General features: G+C 32.4%; 1 protein-coding gene across 1 annotated transcript; it reads right to left on the reverse strand.

Annotated features, from left to right (window-relative positions):
- Window positions 1-3,832: 3,832 nt before the first annotated feature.
- On the reverse strand, window positions 3,833-18,480 carry LOC148603165 (bile acid-sensitive ion channel-like). The gene is made up of 8 exons (XM_088553366.1): window positions 18,137-18,480; window positions 11,802-12,360; window positions 10,817-10,918; window positions 10,067-10,220; window positions 7,888-7,941; window positions 6,556-6,718; window positions 5,301-5,395; window positions 3,833-4,661 (listed from the first exon to the last, which is right to left on the reverse strand). The coding sequence occupies exons 1-8, from the start codon at window positions 18,253-18,255 to the stop codon at window positions 4,510-4,512; spliced, it is 1,398 nt and encodes a 465-aa protein (XP_088409492.1). The 5' UTR covers window positions 18,256-18,480; the 3' UTR covers window positions 3,833-4,509.
- Between the last annotated feature and the right edge of the window lie 1,928 nt (window positions 18,481-20,408).

Genomic DNA, 20,408 nt, shown 5'->3' on the forward strand with positions numbered 1-20,408 from the left:
AAATGTGACGAATGTATATTGGAACAATCCAATATAGATTAGGGGTCATGGCTATCTCCACTTCACATCACCTAAGATGCTTGATGCATCGATTGATTGTCTTCATTGTTTTTACAAGGATCACATTCGCACTAAACTCTTCTATATACCTATCTCAACTACACTCATTTCAAATCAAGATTTATACGCAAATTTATGTGCCTACCTCATCTTTATACAAACTTGGTGTCATCAATCTAGATACCTTTTAACTAGTTTGTGTTAAATGTCAAGATGCAGAAAAACGTTCAGTTCTTCCACTCTATTTTGTCAATTAAAGCATAGATGCTAATAATTTGACACAATTTACCATTAAACAGTAATGAACAAAACCTTGCCTCATTTCAAAGATAAATCCATACCTATTATTTCATTTTCCTATTTTTCATCTACTGCATTCAAAATTTAGTTTAGGACCTAAAGATTGAGGACTTCAAGGCTAATCCACTTGATTGTTCTTGCTAAAATTCTCCATTTAAATATGATCCTACTGGTCATATCAATACGGGGGATTTAGACATTATAGAAAATAAGTAATCTCCCCGTAAATACCTTGCTAAAGGTCCCAAATACCGTGAACCAAACTCAACAAAAAAAAAATGGAATCTTATGAATGCAGCCAAGAAATATCACTGTCAGTGAGGGTTAAAGCTGTAAGATCCTAAATCTTGAAAAATTACAGTACTAAATATGTCAATGAGTGTTAATGCTTTTTCAATTTAAAGATCTCCATGAGCAAGACGCATGACATCCACAGTGTATTCTCTAAGGTAGACGTAAAAATGACAGTAATAAGACATATAGTGCTGCCACACTTTCCAAGGACTAGATAGTGAATAAACTATAAAAACGTTCTATCTGCTTTTTATCGCTCTACTAAAGACGATATTTATGATCTACCATCCATTTAATGAATCAAAAAAACTCAAAAGAATCACAATTCTTCAGACCTCGATCTGCAAAGCCTTTTTTAAAGCTATTAATTTCCATATTTACAGCTATCAAAGAGGGTCTTCAGTCTTACCACTACCGTAGTGGTATATATTCAAGTGGATCCAGAAGTATTCGAAAAATTTTCTGGTAACAATTAATGCTAAATATTATCGGAATATTATAGCATCAAGACATGTGATTTTGCAATTCTTCATACTACTTTTCCCAATACTCAGTTGAAATCCTGACTCAAAAGCATTATGCATCTTTGTTACTAAAATAAACTCACGGAATACCTAGCTACAAATACGTAGTACTTGTAGTACTTGGTTCACATTCTCCGTACTTTGTGCATAAACAACTATAAATCATCATCTAAATAAACAAAAGATTGATTGATGATTGTTGGAGTTTAACGCCCGAGTATATATACAAAACAAATATTTGTCCAGTGTGAAGAATGTTTTTTAGCAAACGTTGGCATTCAAATGGGAATAAATTGTGTTCCGATAATCGCTGATCTTATCCTAAGCCCTTAAAAGTTGACTTTGCAAATGATCTAATGAAGAAAGAAAATATCGTTAAGTCTTATCCTTTTTTCTCAGTTCCCGCTATAAAGATGACGTATTATCTTTGAATAATCCTAGTTTTGGGGATTTTATACTTCGGATCTATAGTAAAAACAGGCACTATGAAGTCAGCATCAAATCTTACACTACACTAAGGGATTGATGGAAAAGAAAACCTCATGACCAAACTATACGATAAACGCGATGGCTTCTCACATCGTATGTCCACCTTTCCTTTCATCTGTTGCAACATCCCTTCAGCACCATCGAATGGAGATTTCATATCACCATAATTTGCTAGAGCTTGCCGAAACTACGCGGACTTTTTGAACCATGCTAGACTTCTTCAGGCGTCTGTAACAGGGTTACGTCGCTAAAAGACTTGCGTCTTCGCTACAACAGTTACAATGGTCTTCATCATGAATTCATGTATCTTTACGGTGCTTCCATCTGCACCATGATGACCGATAGTCTAAAATGACTAATTCCAGACTTCCAAAATCCTGGTTCCAAAATTATTTTTGCAAAAATGCTTTAAATACTGCATGGCACTAATAATTTAAATTGTTTTATTTGAATCAATGTCGGGAAACAGGTACACCATTTCAGTCCCGTCAACATTGGCGTGCCTGTAACCTTTCTATTTTGACGCAACGGCAAAACGAATAACCAAGAACACATGCAATTGTTTTATCAAATCAGATTACAAATTTCTATATTAGTATATGAAAATTGTAGTTATTTTCTTGAATATTTACACGATTAAATCGCAATGGGGAATGAATACCGATCAAATTTTTTCCTAATTAATAAAGAGTTGAAAAAAACATTAAAAAACCTTGAATCCGTAATTAAAGATATCAGTTAAAACATATCGAAGCATTGTTATATAAGGATAATACAGGGTCAATAAAGTCCTCCAAAAATAAATCTTCAAGTATATATCATATTCTGGTAGAACCAAAAATGATTTAATGGTATAATGAACTAGGTTTATATTCAGCTTATCTGTTTTTTTTCTGAAGATACTTGCTAAAGATGTTTTGTCTATTGTCTGTATATCTTTGTGCAGGCAATCAAACTCTGATGAGTAACACAAAACGGCTGTAGTGATAATATTAACAAATTTTGCCTAAGTTTTGAACTTTTTTCGAAAAAGTCCATCTTTTACAATAAAAGTAGATATATAAAACACAGGCACGGTAGAAACTGTCAACTGTGAATATTTGCAAACTAAGAGGGAGTGAAAGTTTACAATTGAAATTATTACGTTATATATTTTCCGTTTCAAACGTTATCGTCATTATTGTACAGCTAAAGGTCTAGGCATTGAACAGAAGTTTCAATGGGGGTGTTAATTACAATGTCATTTATGTAGATCAAATGTAAGGAATTTTTAACAATTATAATTATTCAGAGATAAGATATCATTTATATGATGTAATCTAAAGTTGAAGGACTGGGCTACTCACTTCTCTTTTTTACTGTAGTGATTCTTATAAAACTAGATTCAAACCGTTCAAAATTAAAACCAAAACTTGAACCAATAGGTGCTTAAATGGTATGCTGAAACATGTGTCCAGAAATACGACCCAAATATTTTTGGTCAAAATTCAACAACAGGAGAATAGAGTACTTCTTGCTAGAAAACAGAACGGCAATAGATGTAACTCACATAATACTAACATTCTTATTTTATGTCGATTTGATGTTTTGGAAATCTTATCGAATCTATGAAAACCAGTATGAACACAGAACTCCTGCCAAAGATCCTGAAAATTCGAATCATGCTCTTATTTTGTCATTTTATGTCTAATCAACGCTAAATTACATAGCAAGAATAAAAAGTGTGTTTCGATTCAAATATGAAAAAAAAAGATTGCTTGTTTTTAGTGATTAATCAAAAAGCTTTAGTTTTTGTCATTAATTATATAAACACACCTATTGCACCTCATTAATAGTTACCCATTAGGACTCGCTCTTAATTGTCTGGTTTTTTTTTCAAGATTTGATTGAATAACTATCGATTTATACAAAAAGAATAATGCGCATAAGCCTTAATGGGGAATCGATTGCCAGGAAGTCCATTTCCATAGATATAACATTGTCAATTGACAAATCCCAGTATTGAATGAGTGTTTAAAGAGATCTAATGAAAACAATAATAATATTCTATTAGATCATCTGAACACAACAATTTTGTTTTATATTGACAAGATATCATACTGTTCATTATCAATTTGAAACAGTCATATACTATTCTAGAGTTGTATTTATCAATTAACGGTCAATTAGTAATCGTTCAACGATTAGTAAATAATTGTTCAACGTTCAATAAATAATCAAGCGAATTGCTTGGAGACTGTAGTGACATCTTCTATGGAATCTAAATAATTTCTCTGAAGATTTGATTGTACAAATATTTTCTGTCGACCTAACTTTGACTTTAGAAGCTAACCATACAAACCAACAATTTGCTTTCCGCTATTTACGTTAAATTACAGGCTATATGATTAATATGAATTATACTAAATAATTCTGTGAAAGAAGCAGGCAATGCTTGGCTCATCATTTTCCCCAATTAATTCCTTTTTGCCTACAATATATTCAGTACATCTAGAAAACAACAAAAAAGCTATTTAAATTTATTCTGAAGCATCTCTGACGTAGATATTTTTGACTGCTTATATAGAAAATAGATTGCAGGAAAATTTTTCTGCCATTTTTCCATAATGCATTTCAACTGAATTTGACCTATCAATATCTTAAAAAGGCAAATTTTACAAACACTTTGATGGTTATTTCTGGTGGTTATCAGGTATAATAAATTGGTTAATGTAACAAGATCTCTGCGGTTTTTTTTTATTCATGTGCCACACCGTTACATATTTTGCCCGATTCTTAAACGAAGAAGTATTTAATTATTTCCAATTTAGATGAATACCATGATGATGTTTTAGTATGAATGCTACGTCTTTGAATTAACATCGTTTACAGCATTATCATGCTTCTTGAATTTCTTCAACACAATCCATAGAAAAAACAGGAAAAATTCTGCAAGTTCAGTCATTGTTATAATAGAAGCGCCAAGAAATAAACCCATTTGTCCTCCAAGGTTCGCTGAAATATATTCGACATTATACTTCATATAGAAATAACAAACGGCTATAGTTAATAGATATTTTCATGTTAACTTCCGGATAGTTTATAGGCATGCGTAGTTTTTACTTTCGTGGTTTAAATAAACTATTATGTTCCACTCTAGCTCTGACTAGCGGAAATATATGTAACGCATGCTTAATTATTTTCCAGTTGTTTATACGAAAGGGTTTATAGGTTCATTATGTATCTAATTAAATACTAAACCGTTAATTCCTGGAAAGCATGGTTTCATTCTTATTTCAATGAACATTATAAATATGGTATTTGTATTTTCATTTAGCAAAGTCTCTGTCATTATGATATTTTACGGTAGTAACCTGTTGGCTTTTTTCTTGATATTTTTTTTACATAAAATGACGTGAGTTAAATAAAAAAGATATGACAATGTTAACTTATACACACAAAAAAATAAGAATTTTATTCAAATAAAATGATTCTTTCGTGTTAACTTCGGATAGTTTATGTGTATACTTAGTTTTTACTTTCGTGCATCAAACTATTTTGTTCTAAAACTAAAACGTAAATTTATGACACGAAGACACATTAATAGCCACATCTCCTAAGTGTTGACATAAATAAAAGAACCCATACACTTACCGAAAACATCCCCCGCTGACAAGTATTTAGGAATCTGCTTTGCTGTAGTTGTGACTAACTGGTCGAAGTAAAGGTGTAGCACAATGTAATTTTTCCTGTGCGAAACATAGGTACATAAACGCATATATTTAAAATGAAAGAAACATTTGTGTTTAAGACATAATCCTTTACTGTTAATTTACTAAAGTGACCCGGGTTGCAACGTGTCAAACAATAACTTTCACAAAATCAGAATTGGACAAAATGTGAACAGACTTATAATTCGCATCCACAAGTAAATACATTAAGAATATGCGTGAAATGTCTAGAATGTAGAATGGACATTTTTTTTATTTTTAAGTAAACATTTCCTACTTGAGACTGCAATCGAAATATAATGAACATTCAATAATTTAAAAACTACAATTATTCAAAATAAATGAGCTACTTGTGATTATATTAGAAATTCATTTGTAGTCGAAGAACTTGAAAATGAACATACTTATAATCGAAACCTGGGAATCTCTATATTACAAACGCAAATATGTTGCCTTTCAAGAAACAATTTTCATTATACATTATGAATCGACGTACAACATATGAAATCAACAGGCGCCAAGCCATGACAAAAAGTATATTAAATCGATTGATTTTGCTTCAAGAAGACTCTGCTAAAATGCTACACCACCTAAAACACTTTTTGCATAGTATCATTTTAGTGAACTATTGTTTACTATATCGATAATTATTGATTGAATCGTAATCATCTGGCGTCAGTTTCACAAAAAGTCGTAAGTGTAAAATTGATCGTAAGTTATGACGTAACAATGCTATTTTCTGTTATGACGTCATTACTTACGATCAATTTTACACTTACAACCTTTTGTGAAACTGTCCCCGGGACTCTTAAACCAGTGTTATGAACACAGCAGTAGGTAAGACACGGTAGGAAATACCTAACCACTTTGAACATTTTTATGTAGGCGACTCTGCCAAAAACATCTTTTTTCTCACATTTCCAAACATCCCCAGTACTGCAGTTATTAAAAATTAATCATATCATATTTATAATTCTTACTGGCAAGAATGAACATTGTTTGGTTTTGACATGCATGATAGAAATTTTTCAATTTCATCTGGTTCTATTGAAGACTATTGATAATAAGCAGCATCACTCGACATATAAATGCAGACCGTAACACTGTGAAACAGACAGGCATAATGATTGTATGCTATCTGTTTTGTCCTATTAAACAAAATGAAACATTAATCTTACTTGACATATTCTTTCGTCCCATATCCATTAGTATTACTGATTTTTTGGCTGTAGAAGTCCGAGGGGAAATCCGAGGATGTGATCGTTATATCATACCGTGTAAATGAACACGCCAAAGGACAACCACAGTTTGAAAGGATATCTTTCTGATTGATGATCTTAACTAAAAAAAATTCTGCACATTACAATTTACAAATCAATAATCGTACAAATTGTACGGCTATGCGGTATGCTTAAAGTAATTAAACTTATTAATCATATCTATATATGTAACGGAAAGTACCTCAGGAGAACAAACTAAGGGAGTACTATTTATTGAGTAACTTATAAAGATTTTTTTTGTCATGACCACCTTGTATACAGTACCATGCTAAATTTGTCATCCAATTCCAAAATTTTAACAGTCAAACAATAAGACGAAAAGAGGAAACATAATATTGCATATAAGTATCCGTATCACTTTTTTAAAGTATTCAAATAATGTGCTCCGTTAGACTTTTGTCCTTTTCTATGAAGTATTTTACAATGTGCCTCGAAAAAATAGTCATTTTTATGACGTTGTTATAAAATGCGATTTGTGATGAATTATACATTTTTAAATCTTTGAATAAAATGCTTTTGGTTAAATGTAAGTTGTTTTGAATGAAGTATGTGTATTAAATATTTTTCATTCGTACAACGTTTTGTATGAAGTATTCGAATAATGTGCTTCGTAACACGTAAGGCATTTTTAAGACGTATTTGTATAATGTGTTCGTAACACGTGAGTCATTTTGTTTGAAGTTTTTGTATAATGCGCTTCGTAACACTGGAGAAATTCTATTTGAAACATTTGTTCAATGCGCTACTTGGCGTCTGGGCTATCATTCAGTGAGGAACTTTGCACGTAATGAATCCCAAGTTTTGATACTTTATTGTGTCTAGTAACATGAAAAAGATTTGCAATGTCTGCGTGTATCATTCTACCTAGAACAATTTCAACTGAGTTTTCACGCTCATTTCGAGGTCACTTTGGCATCAATATTTGGGATTGTTTTCCACGCTTTCAGATGGCAAACTATTCACGTGATGAAGTAGCCACGTGGCCGACTTGTGACATTAAACAATTTAAATATTTTATTAATTGAACAGATGGAAAAGTTATTCGGATAATCGTCGTTCTCTTTTTTGAATTTTGTTTTTAAGAAAAAAAGATCAACAGTTGTTTTTGGGTCTTTTTACATTGTAAATTTAAATTGGTAAAGACGCTTCAAAAGGAAAAATAGATAGATATTGTCAAATGTGACTTTGTAACGTTTCTTTTACCGACTAGTATATTAGTATTGCTCTTACCTAATGCTTGTTGAACACATGTTGCGTAAGTATATTTCGAACATATTTTGTCATCTAAATGAAAACCAATAGGGATGTTATTGATATAATCGTATGACGGTTTATTGGAACACAATAACTTCGAAATCAATCTACTTAAAATAAGACCTATCAGATTTTAACTCAGTCACTTCATGTTGGATCTAACATCACTCTTTTCTACCTTCTGTTACGATGGCATTTCTAATCAGCCAATCCGATTTCATCTTTCCTGATTTTGAAAGCATTATTCAAAGAAATAAAAGCCTTGAAGATTTTGGTAAGGTCTTCTACACAGAGCATAGAATTAACTAACGCAAACATAAGTACTAAGTATCTCCTACAACTTTGTGTACATTAACATATGAACCTGTATTGATAATTGTCTGAAATAACTATGATTCCATACGTAGTCTGTATACATCTGTAAAATATGCCAATGAAGCATGAAATCGACACCATATGTTCTAAGTATTCGATTTTTCAATTTTAACCATGGAAAATTTAGCTAATTGTTTACCCGGCGTATTTTCGAGAACTTGTTTTATATAATCATCTTATTTTTCAACCTTTCAACCGTTCTTTTCTCTAGTCAGTTGTGTCTATCTTTCAATTTGTTACGCCCCTTTACATTTCAAGAAGCCCAAATGACACATACGCTTAATGAAAATTAGAAATTCATTTGCAGTTTTGTACGGAAAATCCCATAGTTACTTCACAATTTTAATGACAAACTTTTATATATTTATGTTAACAAGCATGTCTCACGAATTTAAAAAAAAAAAAAAAAAAAACATTTAGTAGAGGCAACAAACTTTTTTTTTTTTTTTTTTTTTAGGAATTTTAGAGACGACATTTGGCGTAAATAAAGTATTTGGTCAAAAACAACAGAAAGACGTCTTGGAAGTAGACTCATGGTCAAACTGACAATTTAAACATTTTAATTCATTTTATGATATGATACTGTCTATCGTTCTAAATGATTTAAACATTGAATGTGGCACTAAACTAATAGCTCTATTTTTATGTTATTTTCTTATTTTAATCTGATTACATTCATCTGCGGCATCTGCGTTTGGAGTTTTCATATCACAACTCATATGATATGCCAAAACTTGCTGTAACGACCCAGATATCTGTACCGTGCTAGACTTCTTACAATTAGGCTTCATAAGGCTTCTGGAATAGGATTATTTTGCAAGAAGTTTGAAGTCATCACTACGGAAGTTTTATGGGCGTCATCATAAATAGTGGATAGTTACAATATACCCATCTGCACCATGAGAACCGATTTGTTCAACATGTCATGGTTTTCCTTTCCTCTTTCGTCTTATCTGGATTTGACTTTTTTTTTTGAGAAGCTCGACGGTTGTTTCTGGAAAAGCAGAGGACACTTACCCTACCGATGCGCCTGGTCTATGCTTCAAGTCCGAGTTGTTCAATTAATTTTGTTACATTGTTCTTATTATTTTTGTTATTTTACGTTCTTTGTTGGGTGCGTCTGTTTTACTGTTCAAAATCTGCACAGTGAAATATCTTTAAAAATTGTTTGTATAAAACAGTTTGTGTATTATATTATGCATATTTAAAGACAATTGAATTATTGGAAAATCATTAGTGTAACCCATGTCTACTCATGGTCCTATCTGTTTGACTACTGTTTATTAACGGCAGTGCCATTGAAAAGCCACATTTAATTTTTTGTAGCTTTTCGGGTTTAAAGTAGAAAACCGGTGATGATAGAAAAAACAACATGTTTAAATGATTCTGATGAATAGGCCTACAAAAGTTCTCAGGGGTGTTGGTTGTATCAAGACTACTTATACGATTTACAGTCCATTAAAGTCCAAATCTTAAAAACCGTAATACACACCTATAAGCTTAAAATGGATAAAGTAATCCTTATGACAGCCGTTGAAAAGGTCAAAGTTGAATATCGGATCCATTTGTTCGAGATTTTGCCTTTGGCAGTCCAAATAATCTTATTCATCCAAATTAGGAAATCAGGTTATCTGTATTGCTAGAACGTTTATTTATTTTATTTTGCATTCTAATGTAGGAGGAATCGGGTTTATTTACAAAGTATAGTGGACAGCATGCATCCCTAACAAGAACAAAACTTAAATATTATATTAATTTACATGTACATTTGTGTACTTGCCTCTTGCATTATGAAAACAACCACATGCGTTGTAAATATACCTAGAAACGCATTCTTTGTAACACTGTGACATCACATAATCTTTTTTTTCATTTACATTGTCAATGCAGTATAAGCGCTCTACGGCTTGAAAGGGTGATGGCAAATACTCAAACTAAAATAGTAAAATAAGATTCAAGCATTTACAATATATGATTTTAGTCAGCACCCCGATGGAACTTAACATGCCGTCAACAAAGAAGAAGAACTTTCAACAAGTGTTTTGAATCATACTATTTCACGTAAATACAGTTTAGCCCATTTATGTCATACCATCGATGCAACAGGGAGGTATAACAACGAAACTTTAAATAAATTTAACTTTTATTTGTGTTGGGTTGCTTGTTTTGTTTGTTTCCTTTTCGCTTTTGTTTGTTTGTTTTATTGCGTTTTATTTGTTTATTAACTTAAATGTTATATTCAAACACAATAAATATCTTTAGGAGGTAGACCTAGGGTAAGAGACATAACTCTTTAAAATCATTAGAACGTTTGTATTTAGCATTTACGTCAATCTCAAGCAAGCATCAAAGTCACTTGGATTGATTTCATTCTCTTTCAAAGGAAAGCTTGGTAGGCATTGGTGAAATTGAATATAATACAAACATATCACTGATTTCAAGAGTTGTTTCCCTTACCCTAGGTCTACCTCCTTAAAAGATTTATTGTAATTTCTTTGCATTAAGTAGCACACTATAAGGTATCCTATACCTTATTTCTTCGAATAGCTCCATAAACTTCTTTACCAGGTCCAACAAAGTAATCTCCATATCCCTGGTGGAAAGGATCTTCCTTAGGATCATGTACATATATCTAAAGATGAGAAATAAAAAGTCATGTTATTGTTCAAAAATTAAAGATCCCAGACAAGATCGAAATTACATTTGTATGTGTTTTATCGTGTATTCTCATTTTAGGATACGTTGTTTTTAGTCTTGTTTCTGGAAAACTGCTTTATTATCGTAAGTTGTATTTAAGAAAATTAAATTATGCTGCGGTCCTTCATCTTTAAATAAATATAATCATACATTTTCCTGTTTATAGTCGATTTAAGGCAATGCTCCCGAATTACTTATTCTCTGAACAAATGCAAAACATTTGGTTGTCCAAAACACGTATGTTGTATTTGGTTTCATAAATGAATGAGTTGGATGTCGTTAAGAGTATATCTATCGTACATGGGTCATCCTCTACTGATAACTGCAATTTAAAAATATCAAAGTGATCGCTGGCATTTGAATTATTATTTATAAATCTATCTTCGTTGTCATTCTTGAAACATGAATGTTATTTCATATAGGAAAAATATATCATATTGCATAAGCGTTTGAACTAGGTTAATAAACATATTTAACTTCCAAAGACAGCTTTCACTGTCTCAGTCAATAAATCTAAAACTACTGTTAATAGACAAATACAATTGAACTGACACTTTCGAACAAAACAAATACATCTAGAAATCAAAAATATTTTGTTGACATATAAAAACAATGCAATATGATCTGTGCAATGCCCGGACGCTCTGTTTTTTTTTTGTTTTTTTGTTTTTGTTTTTGTTTTTGTTTTTGTTTTTTTGGTTTTGGTTTTTGTTTTTGTTTTTGTTTTTTGGGGTTTTTTTTGTTTGTTTTTTTTTTGTGTGTGTGTGTTCTTACAAAATATAAAGATAAAGATTGATATTGTATACTTAACCCAGTACCTTTAAACCTGCACTGAGACCGGTACCATAGTAATCATTCTCAACGTCTAGATTAATATAAAGCATTAAGTTAAATGTTGAACCGGAAAAAACTGTCTTCCATGAAACATTCCGGTTTAACGTTAAACAAGGATCAGTACCCGCGAAGACTATATTGAAATGACTATACGAGTCTATGTATTTGTAATCGAAAAAAGAGTGCTGTATAAAACTGCCATACAGTTTCTTGTGATCCTTCAGAATATCTTCATAACTCTGCTTTTCAAAGAAACCCTCTTGTTCATAAAATGGATCAGTCCAGTTTGGCTTCCTTTCTGGAAAGAAAACAGACAAAGGGCTCTTTGCTAAATAATAATCCTCAATTCTTGAATCGTTTGAAATTGCACTTTTATTGATAGAATTCAGATTACATATTGTTATTGACGGAAATTCCAATTCTGCTGAAGGTTGTAAGAACATGTTCATTGTTGATGGATACTGGTAATAACTGTGCAGTTCATTTATTATTATAGTTGTTAAATAGACAGTTGACGTCACTAAAATACACGCCCAGATGACACTAAAAAATAAATAAAATGATAACTTATCATAATGTATATACATTGGTCATATATTTGTACTCAGTTACAACCATTGATTAATTGAGGAGAAATAACCTGGTCATCGAAACTTCTATTTTTATAGAACCAAGCTTGCTTGTTTAAGGCGCTTAATGAGATTCATTCAAAATTATAAAATATTCTTTTTTCATCAATAAAACATAACCTTAAGCTTAAGACCCGTTTTCAAAGACGGAAATATTCTGTAATATATGGGCTACCTTTAATACGTTTCTAATCAATTTGTTGTAAGGTTGACAACAAGTTACTCATGTTTCCATTTACTTTAAATTTGTAAGTATATATTACCACTAATAATTGCCTTTCAGAGGCTCCATGTATTTGTGTAGATTAAATGAATTTATACAACTACGGCAAATAGAGGATCTGAAAGAGTGATCAAAGGAACCAAATTCTAGTAGGAATCTAAAGATTTTAATCCAGGGACAAAGACCAGACATGGAAAACAGGCACATACAACAAAGAACATAACATAACGCAAACTATACGTACAAAGCTACAAAAGTAAATGGACCAGGTGCACTGGTAGGGCAAGCATCTTTTACTTTTCTATAAACACCCACCGAGCTGCTTATAAAAAGTCGGAGTAGACGTAAGAGGAAAGAAAAGCTGTGACACATTGAACAAATTGGTTCTCATGGTGCAGATGGATACAGCGTAGCATGAAATTTTATTCCCATCATTACATTTACATTTAAAATTTAATATTCCAAAGGTTACATTTGATTGCTCTATAGTGATACATATTCATTATGTAAATGTAACGTGTGTGCTGCAGGTAAGCACGTTTTTGCTTCCTCAAGTGAATGTTGAATATTTACTTTTAATTTGATAGGTATGCAAAGAAAACTTTTTTTTACATCAATCCAATGGGACATTTATATATTCAATGTTGGGAACAGGGTTTACTTTTTGACAGACAATGTCTAACATTGGGACGATAATTTTATATTAAAGTTAAGAACGGAATCCAATATTGGTGAAAGCTGTTATAATGAAAACGGGAACGTTATTATAAATTCCGCCCTGGCAGTCAAATGTATGTATAAATAGACAAAGAGAAGTAAAATTAAAGACTTACTTGTCTTAATGATATATAAATCATTTTGATCATGCTTTTCAACATTTATTCGGTTTTTTTATTGCATTGTAATGACAAAACTTTCACCAAAGTACAGAACTGTTTACATAACAGTGGCTACAAGCAAGTTTTAAACTTTCTGTCACAACTTATCAGTAAATTAAAAACATCAAAGCTTGTCAAAGTGCCTTCGAGTGTAATTACACATTTTAAATTTTATTTGCTCACTAGCTGAAACACATAGGAATTTAACGTTTTCTTTCTATGTTTAATGCTTACTATCTATTACACCTTTCGTTTTAACAACTGATCATAATTATTCAAAAACCCTCAATGTAAATCAAATCATAAAAATGATAATAATAGTCAGCGGAAGAAGTAAATTTTCATGTACAGTTGTTTTCTGTTTCTGTAACGGACACAAAATCAGGCAAGTTTCCCGAACAACCTGACTATCAATGTAAATAATAGTAAAATATGATGCATAAACAGAAACCTGACAAATGGTAATATTTTTCGTAAATCATTAGTTTGTTCCAAAACTTCACGGCAGAGGAATACTTGAAAGCGTCTTCTTTATATTTTACACGGACTGTCGATTGGCAAACAGATGTATAAGACGGGAAAAGTAGTATTAAAATTTGGCCTTAAAGCGGGAGGTGCATCGATGGTGTATGTGGTTCATGGGCCTTTTATTTTGAATAGCTAAACTCAATTATGTGTTGCATCTTATACAAATTTCACACTTCTTTATGTGTGCCCGATGATTTTCTCCTTGAGTAAAATGAAGTCATCAGAGTAATTGCCCGATGGTTGCCCTATTTTTCGAGGGAAAAAACCGTTTGGTCAAACAAACTAAAGTGCATCATTATTGTTATATTATGTCGACTATCAAATTACAGATACATTGTACTACGTTTTGTGTACATTCTTTCTTACGGATCAGGATGCGCCTGATACGGTCAAGTTTGTGTCGATGAAAAACAAGATAATTAAACAAAAGGAATGTGCGATCATAGTTCGGGAATTAAATATAACAATTCACGATTTTTTATCAACATATCAATTAACAAGATTCTTCAATCTTCTCAATGACAGTTCGTATTCTTAAATAAAATATCACCCAACCAGCAGGTCAATCGTAAATAAAACGTACGGGAAGAGGAGTAATGAATACGCCGACTAGTTACAACAATTTGTTACGGATGCAAAGACAATATGAAAAGTATACGAAATCTTTCAAGTCAATATTACAATAAAGTAAATATGATGATTTCTTCGACAACAATCCAAGACAGAAAAGGAGTCAAGACCATCGCCATTTTACATCACTTTAACATCACCTCCAACGCTTGATGTATCGATAGATGGTCTTCTTATTTCCATATAAAAACTACATTTGCAATCAATCTCAATTCTACTCTATACCTCAACTTTACTGCACTCTCTTTTCAAAGCAAGAAAAGGAGTCATGGCCATCGCCATTTTACATCACCTCCAACGCTTGATGTATCGATAGATGGTCTTCTTATTTCCATATAAAAACTACATTTGCAATCAATCTCAATTCTACTCTATACCTCAACTTTACTGCACTCTCTTTTCAAAGCAAGAAAAGGAGTCATGGCCATCGCCATTTTACATCACCTCCAACGCTTGATGTATCGATAGATGGTCTTCTTATTTCCATATAAAAACTACATTTGCAATCAATCTCAATTCTACTCTATACCTCAACTTTACTGCACTCTCTTTTCAAAGCAATAAAAAGAGTCATGGCCATCGCCATTGTACATCACCTCCAACGCTTGATGTATTGATAGATGGTCTTCTTATTTCCATATAAAAACTACATTTGCAATCAATCTCAATTCTACTCTATACCTCAACTTTACTGCACTCTCTTTTCAAAGCAAGAAAAGGAGTCATGGCCATCGCCATTTTACATCACCTCCATTGCTTGATGTATCGATAGATGGTCTTCTTATTTCCATATAAAAACTACATTTGCAATCAATCTCAATTCTACTCTATACCTCAACTTTACTGCACTCTCTTTTCAAAGCAAGAAAAGGAGTCATGGCCATCGCCATTTTACATCACTTTAACATCACCTCCAACGCTTGATGTATCGATAGGTGGTCTTCTTATTTCCATATAAAAACTACATTTGCAATCAATCTCAATTCTACTCTATAACTCAATTTTACTTCACTCTGTTTTCAAACCAAGTCTTGATACGCCAGTTTCTGTGCCTACATCATCTTTATACAGACTTGTGACCATCATTCTGGACACTTTTTTAACCAGTTTGTATTGAAGGTTAAGATGCAGAAAAACGTTTAGTTCTTCCACTTACGTTTGTCAACAAAGGCAAAGATGCAAAATAATTTGGGTAACACCTTCCAAAAATAAAACCGTCACGAAGAAAATCCCACCGTAATTCAAAGACAAATTCATACTGATTTTCATATTTCTGCAAACAAAATTTTAAACTACGAAATGTAGTTTAGGACCTCAAGATTGAGAATTTCAAGGCTAATTTTCCTGACTATACTTGCAAAATTCAGCTTTCAAAAACGATCCTCCTGGTTATGCCATTACGGGAAAATTAGTCATCAACGAAAAGGAATCTCTCCGTACATGTTTACAAATACAGTGGACCACGCTCCACAAATTGGAATTATAATTTCAAAATTCTTATGAGTGCTACGGAGGAATATACTAGAAAATTTATGAAACGAACACAAAAAGACTTACTGTAAGTTGGTGAATACTGTGAGATTTAATCTTGAAACGTTCTTGAGAGTTCTCACTTCTCACTGCTGTTGTACCATCGGATAAAGCCCTTAAAAATATTGTTTTTGTCTGCAAGTTGTATTACATCCCATGTGTATTCTCAAAGGTAGACGTTAAAAATAACAGTAATAAGACCTATACTGCTGTCACACATTTCAAAGACTAGATACAATGACGTAGAACAACATAAAAAGTTCTATGTGTTTTTGATCGCTCTACTTAAGACGATGATTGTAATCTACTGTCTATGTACTAGATTCCAAAACTCATCAAAACGTTTTTATTTTTATTTATAATTAAATCAGCTCTTAAGAGCTCTTCAGGATTTCAACTGAGTATTGAGAATAGTACCATAAAGGACTAAAAATCATATGTCTTGATTCTATTATATTGCGATAAACATCTAGCATTAATGGTTACCAGGCGATCTTTCCATTTAGGTGCTACATTCAAAGAATACCACTAAGGGAGTAATAAATGTCATGGTAAAATTGAAGACCCTCCTTCATGTCCCTAAGTATGAAAGTAAATAGTTTCGAAAGAGGCATTATGCAGATCCAGCTATGAAGCTTTTTAATTCTTGATGAAAGAGTAATCAAGGGAACCAAGGTTATAGGGTAATCAAAAGAATGTAATCCAGTGACAAAGACCAGACATGGAAAACAGACATACACAACAAAGAACATAAAGTAACTAAAATCATACATACAAAGTAACAAAAGTAAATGAGCAACTCGGACTCCACTAAAAACTGGGAGCATGGACCAGGTGCACCGCTAGGGTAAGCGTCCTCTGCTTTTCTAGAAACACCCGCCGAGTTGCTCATAAAAATTCAAGTCCGGGGTAGATAAACGAGGAAAGGAAAACTATAGCCCATTGAATAAATCAGTTTTCATGGTGCTGATGGATACATCATAACTATCCACGAGTTCATAATGACGACCATAAAACTTCTGATGACTTCAATCTTGTAGCAACATAACCCTGTTTCAGAAGCCTATTTGTTAGAGTTCTAGCGCGATACAAAAAGTCTGCGTAGTTTCGGCAAGCTCTGGCATAACGTATGAGTTGTGATGTGAACACTCCATACGCAGGAGCCGAAGGGATGTTGCCACAGATGAAAGAATAGTTAAACTGTCGCGAATATTTTTTTACATTACGATACAATATAAGAACGGTCGCGAAAGCAGATTGATAGCAGAAACTTCGAGAATAAAGACGACGCGACAAGTTCCTGATGAAATGTAAGAAATACTTAACAATTATGATTAATCCACGATGAGACATCATCTATATATGCAAATGGAAGTTGAAGGACTGGGTTCCTCGCTTCTTTTTTTTTACAGTAATTCTTATAAAAATCTAGATTCATACCATACAGATACAAATCACCACAACTTGATCCCATATGTATTTTGATGGTCTGTGAAACATTTCCCCAGAAATACAGCACAAAAATTCCAACATTTAAGTAGCATTCCAGGTAAGGATCATGCAAAATGTGATTCATGGGTAAAAAGCCTACATATTTTTATTTTTGATATTTTGTTTGAAATGTCATAGTAAACATGAAATACAATACAATCTACTGGATTTTCAATGTTGATTATCTCCTAAGAGCAGGCAGATTTGAATGAATAATTACTCATTTCATAGGATAGACCCATAAAACAACTAATTACAAAAATAAAAATATGTAGCTTTTTTTGGGGTGTATCACATTTTTTTCAGATTTTGCACGATTCTTACAAAGACAGCTACTTAAACAAGAGGGAATTAGAGTACTTCTTGGTAGGAAACAGAACCGCAATAGATGTAACTCACATAATACTTACATTCTTATCTTATGTCGACTTGATGTTCCGGAAATCTTATCGAATCCATGAAAACCAGTATGATCACAGAACTCCTGCCAAAGATCCTGAAAATTCGAATCATGCTCTGATTTTGTCATTTTATATCCTATCAACGCTAAAATACATAGCTGTGATAAAAGCAGTGTTTCGATTTAAATATGAAAAAATCTTGCAAGTGTTAAGTTTTTTTGTCATGCAGCCTTAATGCTGGCAATTAGTTCTAAATACACCTACTACACCTCTTCAATCTTTATCCATTAGGAATTGCTCTTACATGTTTTAAAAGTTTTGATTAAATAATCATCGATTTATGTAACCAAAACAAATGGCGTATAAACCATTATGGACGACTGAATGCCAGGAAGTCCTTTTTGGTAGAAATAACAGTGTCAATTGACAATTACCAATAATGAATAAGAAATGTTTACTTCATTATTGGTTAAAAAGATCTAATGGAATATAGCAATTTAATATTGGTCGTATCAACTAATTTTACAAATTTCTGTTTATTTTTCTCGGTGCAAATAAATGAAGATGAAATATATTGATGTGATGTCATACTGATTTTCATCAATTTGAAACAATCATTCGTTTCATTAATCATATGTGGATACGTACAATTCTAAAGATATTTGAAAACCTAAAATCTTTTCTACTCATCTCAGTAGGGTAAAGTGTGCTACATATAAAAAAAGGTTTGCAGCATGTTCGATTACCTCATTAATGAGATATTTGTCACATTTGGAGAAGCTATTTCTCTGCAACAAGTTGCCATTTCAATATTCACTAATTGTGTTTCTCTCCTAACCGACTTGTTTTGTGCATTCATACGAGACTGAATTTCTTCAGACCTTGGAAATACATTTCAATTTCGACAACGGTAGTCATTCCAGCACTATTATTCATGATACTGTTTTAGTTTTAAAGTTATAGGTTGTCTTTACATGCACTAGTTTAAATTCTTAAACAACTATTTCGGTCGGAACAAGTCTGACACGTCTGAATAATTTGTTTTGTTCAGTACATGTTCAAACTGATAACAGCCGTGACCATTTATGTCTTGTTCGAGTGTTGTTTAAGGTGGTTCAGTGTCCAATACCGTTTCATTCACGTTTAGACTATATAAAACTTGTGCCGAAAATGTTAAGACGGTCTCCTACCGTGGTAAGATGGTTCAAGTCTATGTTCCGCTCTAACTACTGTTATTAAAAAAAAAATTTCAAACAAGAGTTACCTCCCTTAAGTTAGCAGGTCAATGTAAACTACTTAATACTCTTTTTAAGTAAAACAATAATACTTAAATAGAATAATTAGTGTTTGGGTATGAATGTTACATAAAAAATCGGCAGTAGTTGGAAAGTCTCGTAAAGCTGCATAAATTGCTGTGTAAAAGCATTTCTTTCGATTTTAATAAATACTTATGGCAACCACTTCAAGTCGGTGTTCATCCGAAACATCAAACAAAAGATCCACATGTAAAACCAAATCATGAAATGAAGAAAACAATGTGACAGTTTTATATCAGTTTATCAATATAAAGTAAACATTACGCATTCGCCGGAGTACTATGATAAGTTAACAGACATATATAGGTGGTCGAGTATATCTTTTTTTCTATTTCATTTAATTATCTTGATGAACTCATATCAATTGTGACAAATTTTCGCCCAATAGCTAGGGCGCGGTTACCGTCTGAACTTTGTTATTTAAATCATCTAGAATGCTGATCAAACTCAATTTTACATCATGGAAGGTAAGTTATGTTTAAAAAATTGATATTGGAACAGCCCAGCCCAGCCCCACCCCCTCTAAAAAAACACGCACCAAAGAACACCTTGGATGATACATTTACAAGTTCGTCTGAACACCGCAATGACCCGCAATGACCGGTTCTTGGTGCACTAAGACAATTTTAGAACTTATAACAATAAGAAGATACTTTTCTCAAGTAAAGGTTTTACCAGTGATAAGGGCATGTAAAAATGCATTCAATTAATTATTAAAATAGTCATATTAGTATTAGTGCAAAGTTTCCCGGCATAAGCTGGCAATCACGTGAGTAAACAACCGTGATCAGGACACTTTTGATGTCTACATGTTGGTGATTACAGTCGATAATGCATGCAGTTGTGGGTGTGGATATTTTTATTTATCAGCGGTGCATTGGTCTGACTTTTAAGTTCTGTTCTATATTTTATTTTATGCTATTAATATTTGATATTAAAACATGAAGTAGAAAGGAATTTAAAAA

The sequence above is a fragment of the Perna viridis genome, chromosome 11 (genome assembly GCF_037379345.1).
Source record: "Perna viridis isolate PV_CMFRI_1.1 ecotype Kerala chromosome 11, ASM3737934v1, whole genome shotgun sequence".
In the NCBI taxonomy this organism is placed as follows: Eukaryota; Metazoa; Mollusca; class Bivalvia; order Mytilida; family Mytilidae; genus Perna; species Perna viridis.

What these genes read in the sequence shown, in the direction of transcription:
- LOC148603165 (XM_088553366.1), bottom strand. Translation starts at nt 18,255, where the DNA reads ATGACAAAATCAGAGCATGATTCGAATTTTCAGGATCTTTGGCAGGAG. An exon ending in GAGCTATTCGAAGAAATAAG is followed by an intron (nt 10,221 to 10,816) that starts GTATAGGATACC and finishes TTACTATTTTAG; the next exon opens with TTTGAGTATTTGCCATCACC. An exon ending in GGGACGAAAGAATATGTCAA is followed by an intron (nt 5,396 to 6,555) that starts GTAAGATTAATG and finishes TGTTTCGCACAG; the next exon opens with GAAAAATTACATTGTGCTAC.